Below are 14,141 nucleotides of genomic sequence, written 5' to 3' on the forward strand. Positions count from 1 at the left end.
CAGCTTGGGATCTGTTCTTCACCCGTCTTCCTCCAAACCCTTGGACCTTGAATCCCGAATGAAAGGCACACTTTACTTTCATCGGTAAAGAGGACCTTGGACCACTGGCCAACAGTCCAGTCCTTCTTCTCTTTAGCCCAGTTGAGACTCTTCCTACGTTGGCTCAGGCTCAGAAGTGGCTTGACCCGAGGAACCCGACAGTTGGTCTCGTCTTCCAGTAGACTTTCCATTGATATGCCTGGACACAGCACTCTGTGAACAGCCAGCCTCCTTAGCTTTGTGGCTTAGCCATCCTATGGAGGGTATCAATGGTGGTCTTCTGGCCAGTTGTCAAATCTGCAGTCTTCTCCAGATTGAACCCAACTGAGACAATTGAACCAAATTATATGAGATTTTATAAATACGATTTTCCGTGTTGAAGTTGCATAACATTACATAGATTCATACCCACATTCACATTAGCTTCTCAAATTATTAGCACTTTTGTTCTAAACAGATAAGAACATTCAATATATGTCACCAATGTGTGGATTCCAACACATATATTTATTCTATTTTCATTTTATTAAATTTCTCAGACTTCAATGTGTGAATTCCCACACGTTTCTTCAAATATATTTGTTCACTCTTATAAGTTTTTATATCATTTTTATGGAGTCATACATTTGCTGCATTTATAAAGTATGCTCTTTATTTTATTTATTAGAATTGTATTTTATGCAATATGTAGTCCCACAATTTTATTTTCAAATTAATCTTTTCCATTTTTATCTATTTAAATATTTTTCTTCTATTTAATTTTGTGTATTTTATTTGTTTTCTATTTTATTTCATTGTATTCATTTTAGTTTATTTTATTCTCGTGTTCATTTATTTTTATTTTATATTATCCATTATTTTTACATAATGTATGGGTTCTTACACAATTATTGCCAGTAAAATTTATTCACTTTACCTTTTTTTAATTCACGCCAATGTCTGGATTCCCACGATTTCCTTATTTCACTTTTTAAACTGTATTTTTATACTTTTATTGCTATTTATTTGATTATTATAGTTTTATTTTGTATTCTAGTTTATTTCATACATTTATTTTTAGTCTTCAAATTTTTATTTATTGTATTATTTCTATATCAATGTTTGGATTCCCACACATTTTAGTCTTTTAAAAAAAATTGGTGTTGCTCAATGCAGATGGTTAATAAATAAATTAAGGACAAATATTTACAAGGTCAAAGCATAATTCCTCTTTGATAAAACTCTTAACTGAGAGTCGGGTGTTGATTTTGTGAAGTAAAATCCTCCTCCTTGTCTCTCCCCAGACCACCAGAAGCTGGAGCGTGAGGCTCGCATCTGCCGGCTGCTCAAACACCCCAACATTGGTGAGCTGGACCCGCTAGAGTTTGACACTGCACCGTGATTAGCATGGAGACTAGACCCCTTGCCTCTAATGGAGATGTAAAAAGGGCAAGGAAGGAGGCAATGACTAAACCAATGACACCATTTGCGCCGTGCTTGCTCACTTCTTCATGTCCCACTTTTTTTTGGTCCTCCTTTCATGTTTACACCCTCGATCTATAGATTTTCACTCTTTCTCTCAGTTTTGACATATTTTGGCACGGGCTCCGTTAAAAGTTTGGACAAAAGAGGGCACAAGAAAGAGACAGATGGTGAGACGTGAGCGAGGAGAAGGAGACAGATGGAGGAAGGGAGCGAGAAGATGGAGAAAGGAATGAGCAGTCACTTTGGTTTCTCGCCGCGGGGCCGGCCAGCCATCCTACTTAGCCGTATTATACAAGTGATATTCTCTTTTTTAAATTTTTTTTTATTATTTATTTTTTAATTACATTTATTATTAAAGATAACGATAAGCCTCAACATGCTGACACGAGGCCTCCGCTGTGTCTGGAGCTGCCTGTTTGATGGCTGCTTGTCACTTTAACCCTGTACAGTTCACACCATTTCAGTTTGGACGGGTGTAATCCCTTATGTGCCGTTAGCTGCGTCAGCAACGTGAATAGGAGGACCCCATAGCAACGCAGTGGAAGAAGAGGATGTTGACATGGGAAACAAAAATGGAAGACATCAATGTTTTTGTGGCTCTGTATCACAGAAAGAAGAGGGCAGGTTTTTTTTTGTGTTCTGACTAGGGCTGTTGCAATATGGATCTTTTTCCACAAAAAATCCATTCCTCATTTTGAGCAAACGTAGATAAATCCCTGCTTTTGCAATATTCACTGCCGTTGATTGCCTGATTGCCTTCCACCAGGCTCGTTTCTTGTCACATGCAAGCAATGTAAAACATTTTCCACGCATATGGTCTGTTTCTTAGTTGCAATTAAATCACTAGTCACTTACTTTGAAAAACAGTCGCTAAAAGGGTCGGAAAAGTCACGATGTTTGCAACACTGATTTTGCTTTTGTAATCGGGATCCTCTCTGTTTGCAGCCACATTGGTAGGGTAAACAACAGTGCACGTCAGAAGAGACTCACTTTGATCCATGGAAACTGCTAAAATACATATTTTTTTTAAATTAATGAATTTAAAGAAAACACTAATAACCTAGAATCACCCAGCCCTTTTTATTATCATTATAGTGGAACCTACAAACGTCAAATGCCTCAAAAACATTGTGTAGTTCAACCAAAATATTATTCGTTAAACAAAACTCTGTGGCGAAAGTTTGACTCTGGTAATGAGTAAGTCACCTTACGTTATTTGCGATATAGGGGACGTACTTGGAGGATGCCGGTGGGATACAATGTGCTCGTCTACAAATAGGCGTTTCTTTTACCTGGTGCCAAATTTTCCATGCATCTCTTTCATTAGATTTTATCCGGTCGTGTGCGCCTAACATTGTGGCTTGTTCGTACTCTGTCATGAGCCCTCTTCCTTACTCATCAACGTATTGTCCAGAGGTCCTTCAAAGGGCAAATTTTCCAGTTACATCATGCGACGTCAAGATGCAGCCTCCTAGCATCTTGACAGTGTGTCTCGAGTTGAAACAAAATGGTCGTCGTTGAGCTACTTACCCACTAGGCTGTGTATTAAATATGAATACTATATCAATAATATTAAATAAATATTCAGCCATTTTTGAGGAAAAGATCATTGTAAAAGCCACTTTCATGAGTGCCACCGTGAGAAGCCATGGAATATTCCATCCATCCATAGTGCTTGTGGAGTACCCAGAGAAAACCCATGCAAGCACAGGGTGAACCTGCAAACTCCACACAGGAAAGCCTGAAATTCAAACCCAGAACCACCGTGAGGCACAAGTGCTGACCTCTAGGTTACATCACTGCCATAGGAATAAAAGAGATTGAGGAGCCCCTGTAATTACTCAAAACATACCGCCAAAACAACTAAGGAGTTCATCAGGGGGCAAGAATGGAAGGTTTTAGACATGCCAATTCAATCGCCCGACTTAAAATCTACTGAGAATGTGTTTTAGCTGCTGAAGAAGGGACATTAAGGGAGTAAAACTCCAAAACAATGCATCTGTCCATTCATTTCTTTAGCGCTTGTCCTCCTCAGGGTGGCTGGTGAGCTGGAGCCAATCCCATATGACTTTGGGTGAGAGATGTGTGGTGCACCCTGGACTTGTCGCCAGCCAATTGCAGGGCATATATAGACAAATAACCATCCACACTTACATTCACACCTATGGACAATTTAGTCTTCAATGACCCTCTGGAGTACCTGAATAAAAACCTCTGCAAGAAGTTGGAGAACATGCAAACTCCACACAGCAGTCAGTATTCGAACCCTGAACCTCAGAACTGTGAAGCAGACATGCTAACCACTACTATATCTCCACCTGTTTTTTTTGTTTGTTTGTTTTTTTATTAATGACTTATTTGTATTACACTGGACAACCCGCTCAAAACCGACAAATTATATGACGTCTCCTTTTTAAGTGGCATGTGTACTAATCCACAAGTGCCGTCTCCCTTCTTGTCTTTCAGTGCGACTGCATGATAGCATTTCAGAGGAGGGCTTTCATTACCTCGTCTTTGACCTGTGAGTATATTGTGAATACACACACACGCGCGCACACATTGACATTTTGCCCATGTGCGTGACTGCGGCTTGTTTGTGTATGCTAAGCACACTCTCTCCTCGCTAACCTTCCCCCCCAGGGTGACAGGAGGGGAGCTTTTTGAAGACATCGTAGCCAGAGAGTACTACAGTGAGGCCGACGCCAGGTACGCGCTTCATCAATGGCGTCATTTATGTTTCATGCCTGCCTCTCTTTTATAGATAGGGCTTGTAAATTCAACGCTGGCATTCACAATGACAAATGAGGCGTTTCTCAGGACGGCTTCGAGCCCTCCGCTCGCACGTGGTGGCCGCTTTGAATCTCTTTTTCGTGTTTTCCTTGACATTTAACTCTCATCTTCCTCCTCGAGTTTCCTCGTGCTGTCTGGGTGGTGCGCAGCTTAGAGAGTTGCTTGGACAACTGGATTCGCGCTCTTTGCGTCGTCTTGCACACAAGGGTAGGTGTTTAAGAGACACCAAAACCCCCTCTCACACTCTCTTACATTCAAATTAGGCCTCAGCCGCTCTTCTCAAGCGACCTTGCCGACGCTAACCTTTTGCAGAGACGTGACATGAACATGAGCCTGGAGCAAGGGGACTCCTGAGGCCTGACACCGCACACGGCGTCGGACAGTCATATTAAAGCGTTTGGGGCTGCTGGCAGGAGGGGAATTTTAAATGTTTTTATATAAGAGCCAGCACGGTCACGGGGTGAGTGTAAAAACGTGGACGGGACGAAGGAATAACGGCAGCTTGCTTGGACGCCCCCGTTATTAAGATGGCTTCCCACACGCGTTCCTGTAGTATCGATTGTTTAAACTGCAATGCCTGTGTTATGTCTCAGAGGGAGAAGGCCTTGTTTGCTAAAGGCTCGTTATGCAACTTAGAGCAGCGTGCACTCTTTCTTCTTGTTTGGACATGATTTCATGTGCATTATTGCCACCATTAATGCAGCGGCCCATTCTGCTGCATAGCGCCCACAATGTGTGAATGCAAGTGAAAATTCCCATTCATTAATTTCTTTAACATCTATTAATAGCAAACTAAGGCAATGTAATACATCTGTTATAATCAGGCTTTAAAAAAAAAAAAAAAAAAAAAAATTATTATTATATATCATCCGACATGTCGATCTTTGCCTTTTTTTCCTCCCCCCACAGTCATTGCATTAGTCAGATCTTGGAGAGTGTCAATCATATCCACCAGCATGATATTGTGCACAGAGACCTCAAGGTGAGTGGCTGCCCGTTTCCGTGACAACCACATGCATGCGCAGGCACACACACACACACACACACACACACACACCTCTGCTCGTGGCCATGGCAACACACAGATGGCTCCCGGTTGCTCCATCACTCGCTTTCCCTGGCTTGCCTTCTTTTTGTCCTGCTTTTTCTTCTTTTTCCCTCTCGCATCCGCTGGTTCATCCTCCGTATTAGTTATCACAGATGATGAGTCATGGCCACGTGACCAGTGTGTGTGTGCGCGTGTGTGTGTCACCTATGGCAAGGAAAAAACAAGGACTCACACACAGCACGTTATACTGACATGGGTGGGTGGTGGAGAGATAGATGAACCGCTGAAGTTGCCAGGACTACTCGTGTGACATCACGCCACCCGCGTAGTGTGCATGCACGGGGGGAGGAGCTTGTCTCCCCAGCTTGCTGATTGACTTAAACGGCTCCTCTTTTGCCTTCAACCTACTTTGAGGCGATGATGACAATGTGGCCTTGGAGGATAGTAAAAATACAGTAATAATTATTTGGATTTTATGTAGCGTGGCAAAAAAAATAAAAAATCCTCTTTGTCAGAGCGTAACGCAATTATGGTGGCTCTGCTCGTCTGATTTGTTGGTCTTTTATCCTGAGCGGGCTTTTACTGCAGACCCTTTATGTCCTCCTGCCCAAACAACGGCCATTTAGAGCACCGCCACACTCGCTGCCTCTCGGTAAGTACACTTTCCATTTAGCATGCCGTCTGCGGCGCTGCCTAAATAACTCCCCGGTGGTTTCTATGGCGATGGGCTCACGTCCATATAAGGTGCTGCTGCTGTTGCTGCTGCTGTGGAGATTCTCAACCCACCCGTCCGCTTTCTCTGCTTGTGCCCACCCACTTTCCCCTGCCATCACTGCGCGCTCTCGCACATTTACCGCCCCCTCCACACACACACACACACACACACGCACACACACACACACACACATTGAGCCACATTGGATACATCATGTATTTTTGACACTAGCTGTCTCTCACAGTCTTGATCTTCTGTCTTGCATTCTGCTTCACCGTGTGTGCGTGCGTGTGTTCCCCAGCCTGAGAACCTGTTGTTGGCCAGTAAGATGAAGGGAGCTGCAGTGAAGCTGGCAGACTTTGGCCTGGCTATTGAGGTGCAGGGAGACCAGCAGGCTTGGTTCGGTGAGAAAGCACAGACGTCAGTCATTTAAAACAAAACAAAACAAAAACAAAAAAATATATATATATATATATATATATATATGTATATATATATATATGTGTGTGTGTTTATATATATGTGTGTGTGTGTATACTGTAGATATACAGTGGGTACGGAAAGTATTCAGACCCCTTCAATTTTTCACTTTGTTATAGTGCAGCCATTTGCTATTTGTTATATTGCAGCCATTTGAAAAACAGCATTTTCTTTTGACAGAAAAAAAATGGAATTGTTGAAATTTTTGCAGATTTATTAAAAAAGAAAAATAAATATCACACAGCCATATGTATTCAGACCCTTTGCTCAGTATTTAGTAGAAGCACCCTTTTGAGCTAATACAGCCACGAGTCTTTTTGAGAATAATGCAACAGGTTTTTCACACCGGGATTTGGGGATTCTCTGCCATTCCTCCTCGCAGTTCCTCTCCAGTTCTGTCAGGTTGGATGGTGAACGTTGGTGGACAGCCATTTTCAGGTCTCTTCAGAGATGCTCAATTGGGTTTAAGTCGGGGTTCTGGCTGGGCCATTCAAGAACAGTCACGCAGTTGTTCTGAAGCCACTCCTTCGTTATTTTAGCTGTGTGGTTATGGTCATTGTCTTGTTAGAATGTGAACCTTTGGCCCTGTCTGAGGTCCTTGGCACGCTGGCGATGGCTTTCATCCATGATATCCCTGTACTTGGCCGCATTCATCTTTCCTTCGATTGCAACCAGTCGTCCTGTCCCTGCAGCTGAAAAACACCCCCACAGCATGATGCTGCCACCACCATGCTTTACTGTTGGGACTGTATTGGACAGGTGATGAGCAGTGTCTGGTTTTCTTCACACATACCGCTTAGAATTAAGGCCAAAAAATTATATCTTGGTCTCCTCAGACCAGAGAACCTATTTCTTCCCATCTTTGAGTCCTTCAGGTGTTTTTTTAGCAAACTCCATGTGGGTTTTCATGTGTCTTGCACTGAGGAGAGGCTTCCGTTGGGCCACTCTGCCATAAAGCCACGACTGGTGGAGGGCTGCAGTGATGGTTGACTTTCTAGAACTTTCTCCCATCTCCCGACTGCATCTCTGGAGCTCTGCCACAGTGATCTTTGGGGTCTTCTTTCTGGCTGCAATATAACAGTGAAAAATTTAATTTAAAAACTTTCCATACCCACTGTAAGTATATGTGTGTATGTATGTACAAGTATAAGTGTGTGTATATGTATGTATATATATATATATATATGCGTATATATTTGTATATGTTCATATGTGTGTGTATATATATGCATATATAGTATGTGTGTGTATATGTTATACAGCTAAGAACTTGGACTTGAATGTTTGAATTTGTGTAAGCTGCTTTTTTTTTTGTAGAGCAACTGATAACTTAAATTTTGGGAAAATCTCAAACATTCTATCAGAATTATTGTGCATATATGGACATTTCACAGTAATTATGTTTGCATAAAAAACATTGAATTTACAAGACATGGTACATGATGGTTAGCTGGACCCGCTAGATTTTTCTGCTGCCTTACATTTGTAGATGTAGTGATGAATTGCACATGATACAAGATGCATGCATGCAAACATGCATGTTGGTCAGGAGATGTAAATGTAGTTAATCCTTTAAGGCAGTGATTCTCAACTGGTGGGTTGGGAGTCTGGACCCGAAAGCGGGTCGCAGACCCATTTTGGGTGGGTCGTCAACAGATTTTCAAAAATGACAAATATTTATTGTAATTATGGCTTTAGTACTACGTTAGCATTGGTAAGTGATAGACTATGGCACGTTCCGCATACAAATTCAGGTTACGTCACTGCCAGCAGTGAAATATTGAATGTGCATCCCAAGTCAGACCTGCCTATTATTTGTAAAATAACACATTTAAAAGGAGTGTTACAAACTTAATTGCTTGGGGTATTTAAACATTTAAAGAATGCCATTGGTGTTTGCATAGTATAATTCAGACTGTTAAAACTGTCATGGTTTGGTCTGCAGCCTTCATTTCCTAAAAAGAGATCAGTGCCTAGATATTATTCGTACATGCAGTTATCATGTTCACCCTCACCTCAGCTTCAAATAAGGTGCTTTGAACATATAAGCATGTGTAGTTATGGTTAAAAATGTGATACCTGTACATGTGTTTTCAAAGGCTGTTTTTGAACAATTATAGTCTTTATTGTTCTTTACTATTGGAAAGGTCGGTCACGACTTAGCGACAGAAGGAAAATGCAGGTCTCAGGGTGACAACAGTTGAGAACCACTTCCTTAAGGAATACATTTGTTTATTTAGCCATCTTATGATTTTGGTCAAATTGACCCCTTTTTAAAGGTAAAGAAATACAATTTAAAGTACTAGTTTTTTTCCATTACGAAACTTCTTCTGCTTGGCATCAATGGTTCATTTCACATATTTGCTATGAAATGGTTGGTTTCAGGCACTTTTGGAAGCCCTGGGTCAAATTTACCCAAGAACACTATTGCTGTTCCTGAGAAACAAATGTTACGGGGAGGGTTAACAAAGTTATTTCCATCTTGATTAATCTCAAAATTCTTCAGAAAGCTTCCGTGTTAGATCCATTGAACTAATCTGACATCTGCAAAAAAAATTTCAATAACGATAAATTTATTTTTTTTAATGATTATTGAGATCAAAACACAAGCAATGGCCCTGGTGGCCTTGTTGCGTGCTGCACATTTCATCCAGACCAAAACAAATTGGTGTGAACGTTTGTTTCTTCACACATGCACACACTGAGTCCAGTTCACGCTTAGTTCACTGTGTCTTGGCACGGGGCCGAGCGGCGAGCATTTGGCTGACTTTTAAGCACAGGCCAGATGATTAACGGGCATTTGCTTGTGACTCCACGCCGTCATAATCTGGCCTTGCATTAGATTCCGGAAGGGTCAGCGGGGTCCGAAACCCCACCGCCATCCAACCCCCTTCACATAAGTACAGTAAAACAGCCTTGATGAGTAATAAAAAAAGATATTGCTCAATTGTGTCCTGTGGCTTTTTTTTCCTGTCGGGAAGGTTTTGCGGGCACGCCTGGCTATCTCTCCCCGGAAGTCCTTCGGAAGGACCCCTACGGCAAGCCTGTGGACATATGGGCTTGTGGTGAGTCGACCTCCATGAGTAATGCCTTTTAATTTTTCAGATTGTGATGTGATAGTTTGGATGTTACTGTATCGCTCAATGGATATAATCAGGATAGCATGATAGCACCGCTAATCCTAGCCAAGGGTCCAATACTGGGTATATGCTGTTACATTCTAGTGCTCAGTGAATGAATTTATTTAGAATTTTAGTTTTCAATTTCATTCACTTTTAGCGCCCACAATTCACGAGGGAATTGTCACTGTTAGTTACTGCGATAGATTTTTGCATAAATGACTTATTTATTGCGCTACTCTTTCAGGGGCCGATTGATCAAGTGTCTTTAATGAAATGAAGCTATTGCATATAACGTTTTATGTCTTCTGTCAGGTGTTATTCTCTATATATTATTAGTTGGATACCCTCCATTCTGGGATGAGGATCAGCACAAGCTCTATCAGCAGATCAAAGCCGGGGCCTACGATGTAAGCGTCTTTATATGCATGTGTAATTGGGAGGTGTTGCGTGGGCACAGTACAGGGCTTTCCTGAGCAGTTTTTGAATGTTTAATAGTGTCCAATTGAGAATTGGTCCAAAGCTATTGATCCAATCAGCCTCCCTGACGCATTGCAGAGGTGTGCGTGTGTGCGTGTGTGCGTGTGTGTGTGTGTGTGCGTGTGTGCGTGTGTGCGTGCGTGCGTGCGGTTTAAAACAAAAGTTACACCCCCTAACTTACATTTGAATAGTGTTCCCCTGCTATATTGCTGTTCATTATTCACTTCCTAGCTCTACTGTTTTTTTAAGCCATCAGTTTTTGTTTTCCTTTGCCTATTGTATTGCCGTCAGATGTGGGAAAGGAGAGCCACAGTTGCCAATGCATTTTTCAGCCGTTTATTAAACGCCCGGAGAACAGGAAAACTCAACACAATAAATAGTCATGCAGGAGCTGTTATCAGCTACCGCTCTCACCTAGACACTCACACACAGACCCTCTGGCGTCACAGGCACACCCCACTATTCACTGCGTCTCAAAAAGCACATGCATGTACCAACACTACAATACATACATTTTATGCTTAATTTTTTACGTATACAATGTTTAAAAGCTGTGGTTTATGTTTTGTGTAAGAGGTGTAAAGCTATAAAATGTTTTTTTTATGTCTCGCTATATCGCAGCTTTTCATCATGGCGGGTGTCTCTGAAATGTATCGTCCGCAATGAAACGGGGTTTACTGTGTGCACATCCTAATCAGCCTTTTTGTGAATACACGTCATTCCTTTGAGTTCCCCTCACCTGAGTGGGACACAGTGACCCCCGAGGCCAAGAACCTGATCAACCAGATGTTGACCATCAACCCGGCCAAGAGAATCACTGCCGAGCAGGCTCTCAAGCACCCGTGGGTCTGCGTAAGTCACTCCAAAACAACAAAATCATTGAGGAAAAAAAATGTCTGAATGGTATCACTACCCATCTCTTGCTATATTAAGTAAGGCATTTTTAACAGCCTCATTGCATGTGTAAACGTATGACATTTCTTTTTTCTTTCCCCCTCCCTGCAGCACCGCTCTACAGTGGCATCCATGATGCACAGACAGGAAACTGTTGAGTGTCTTCGCAAGTTCAACGCTCGCCGAAAACTCAAGGTACCAAATGAAGCTTTACCTTCTATATTTTGCATTCTTTATAAAACCTTTACATCAGGGGTGGGCAAAGTTTGGCCTATGGGCAGTATTGTAATGTAACAGAGTACAGTTACCTATATTTGTATCTATAAGGAAGTAGAATTTTCAGGTGTCTATACTTCATTTATATTTCTGGCAAATGTCACATTTACTCGACTAGATTTCCTAAAGAATATGCATACTTTTACTTGGATAGATTGCCCCTAGCCATCTTCGTTACTCATTCCTACAAAATAAAAACCCAAATAAATTGTTAGTTGACTCAAAGGCTGATACCGTGGAGCACAAAGAGGAAGAATAGTCCTGCCTGTACTGATATTGTTGGGATACTGGTCTAGGGAGGTCATGAAAATGAGACACAGAAAATCAAGTAGTCTTTATATGAGGCACTGGTAGAGTGAGTGTGTGTGTGTGTGTGTGTGTGTGTGTGTGTGTGTGTGTGTGTGTGTGTCCCTCTCTCTTCCCCCCTCTCTTGCGCCTTCGGGCTTGAGGCCAGCGTCGTGTGATGGCTAGGCTAACTTGGCTCGTTAGCCAACACACATCTTAAATACTTCCAACACTTAATTGCTTTTGGTACTTAAATACAGCAAATTTCATATACTTTTAAGACTTAACTCAATATTCTACAAGGTAACTAAACTTTTACCAAAGTTAAAAGTTGTACCGTATTTTCCGCACCATAAGGCGCACCGGATTGTAAGGCACAGTCTCAATTACGGGGTCTGTTTTTGTACTTAAGCCATACATAAGGCGCACCGTATTATTCGGCGCATGCTAAAACAAGGTAACGGAAGCAAAACAGTGAGTTTGGTTGAACTTTATTCTACTACGTATATAAAAATACACTCATTTTTTTGATCAATTTTTTGTCACAAATCCATCGAAGCCCTCATCTTCTGTATCTGACTTGAACAGCTGGGCAAATTTGCCATCAAACATTCCGGGTTCCCTCTCGTCATTGTTTGAGTCAGTCTCGTTGCCTGTTGGCTGTTCAGCAATGAATGCCGGCTTTCGTGAAAGCAACAGTCAAAGCAGATACCTTAGCCCAGGCATACACAATCTATTCACATATGGTGGCGTAACTCGTCTCCCAGTCTTAGTAAAGGTGTGTTTGCCGTCTCTCATCCATCGCTCCCACGCCGCTCGCAACTTCACTTTGAACGCCCTGTTTACACCAATGTCCAGCGGTCGGAATTCGCTGGCAGTTGCTGCGCCACGGTAGTCCTTGCGTGGATGGCGAGATGGCGCCTTTTCATAAAACGAACAAATGTTGTTTAGCAGCATACCGGAAGTGCAGTATACCTACCGGAGGCGTGGCGGAGGTAACCGTGCGTACTGTACGTAGCTTTACGTAATGTTCTCTAATTGGCTTATCACTGCCAGCGTACGTAGTGTGTACGTATTACGTCCCTATGTCGGCGGGAAATGGTACGACAGTCAATCAAGCGAGCGCTTACCAAACTCACACATCATTTTGGAAATCAGTGCACACCTAAGGCGCACCGTCGATTTTTGATAAAATGAAAGGCTTTTAAGTGCGCCTTATAGTGCGGAAAATACGGGTCTTTTTCTCAAGTATCGCTTTCAGTTACATACTGTCCGGCCCACTCCGTTCTTTAGTTTGGCCCACTGAGCATTTCCATTATCAAGGGTCCTGTAATTCCAAAAATTAAAATAGTTAGCTATATACAAACCCCTATTCAAATGAAGTTGTGATTTGCAAATCCTTTTCAACCCATATTTAATTGAATCCACCACAAAGACAAGATATTTAATGTTCACACTGATCAACTTAATTTTGGGGAAATATTCAGTCATTTTGAATTTCATGCCTGCAACACGTTCCAAAAAAGCTGGGAGAGGGGACATGTTTACCACAATGTTACATCACCTTTCCTTTTAAAAACACTCAAGTGTTTGGGAACTGAGGACACTTATTCTTAATGCTCTGTAGGCCTAATTCTTTACCATTCTTGCTTGATGTACAACTTCAGTTGCTCAACAGTCCGATGTCTCAGTTGTCGTATTTTGGACTTCATAATGTGCCACACATTTTCACTAGGAGACATGTCTGGACTGCTGGCAGGCCAGTCTAGTACTTCCACTCTTTTACTTTGAAGCCATGCTGTTGTAGCATGTGCAGAATGTGGCTTGGCATTGTCTTGCTGAAATAAGCAGGGACCTTCCTGAAAAAAACTTGGGATGGCAGCATATGTTCCTTTGAAACTTGTATGTACCGTTCAGCATTTATGATGCCTTCACAGATGTGCAAGTTACCCATGCCATGGGCACCAACACACCTCTATACCAACATAGATGCTGGCTTTTGAACTTTGCGCTGATAACAATCCAGATGATCCTTCTCCTCTTTGGCCCGGAGGACACAGCGTCCATGATTTCCTAAAACAATTTGAATTGTGGACTCGTTAGACCACAACACACATTTCCATTTTCATCTCAGATGAGCTTAGGCCAAGAGAAGTGGGTGTTGTGATGTATGGCTTTTTCTTTGCATGGTACAGTTTTAACTTGCATTTGTAGATGTAGTGATGAACTGTGTTAACTGACAATGGTTTTCTGACGTGTTCCCGAGCCCACGTACAGGCAATATCCTTTACACAATGATGCCGGTTTTTAATGCAGTGGCGTCTGAGGGATCGTAGATCACGGTCATTCAGTGTTGGTTTTCGGCCTTGCCGCGTACGTGCAAAGATTTCTCCAGATTTTCTGAATCATTTGATTATGACCGTACCTAAATTCTTTTACAATTTTATGTTGAGAAATGTTGTTCTGAAACTGTTAGACTATTTGCTCAGTTGTTCACAAAGTGATGAACTTCACCCCATCCTTGTTTGTGAACAACTGAGCCTTTCGGTGA

At 42.0% G+C, this 14,141-nt stretch overlaps 1 protein-coding gene across 19 annotated transcripts in view; it reads left to right on the top strand.

Annotated features, from left to right (window-relative positions):
- Positions 1–14,141, top strand: part of LOC133469674 (calcium/calmodulin-dependent protein kinase type II subunit gamma) — a 46,744-nt gene that overhangs the window by 12,237 nt on the left and 20,366 nt on the right. For all 19 annotated transcript variants that reach the window (XM_061756999.1, XM_061757006.1, XM_061757002.1 and 16 more), the window contains exons 3-11: positions 1,323–1,382; positions 3,970–4,024; positions 4,144–4,209; positions 5,203–5,275; positions 6,358–6,460; positions 9,518–9,601; positions 9,971–10,065; positions 10,865–10,987; positions 11,141–11,224. In XM_061756999.1, the coding sequence (XP_061612983.1) occupies positions 1,323–1,382; positions 3,970–4,024; positions 4,144–4,209; positions 5,203–5,275; positions 6,358–6,460; positions 9,518–9,601; positions 9,971–10,065; positions 10,865–10,987; positions 11,141–11,224 (743 nt within the window). The remainder of the gene's footprint in view (positions 1–1,322; positions 1,383–3,969; positions 4,025–4,143; positions 4,210–5,202; positions 5,276–6,357; positions 6,461–9,517; positions 9,602–9,970; positions 10,066–10,864; positions 10,988–11,140; positions 11,225–14,141) is intronic.

The sequence above is a fragment of the Phyllopteryx taeniolatus genome, chromosome 19 (genome assembly GCF_024500385.1).
Source record: "Phyllopteryx taeniolatus isolate TA_2022b chromosome 19, UOR_Ptae_1.2, whole genome shotgun sequence".
Lineage (NCBI taxonomy): Eukaryota > Metazoa > Chordata > Actinopteri > Syngnathiformes > Syngnathidae > Phyllopteryx > Phyllopteryx taeniolatus.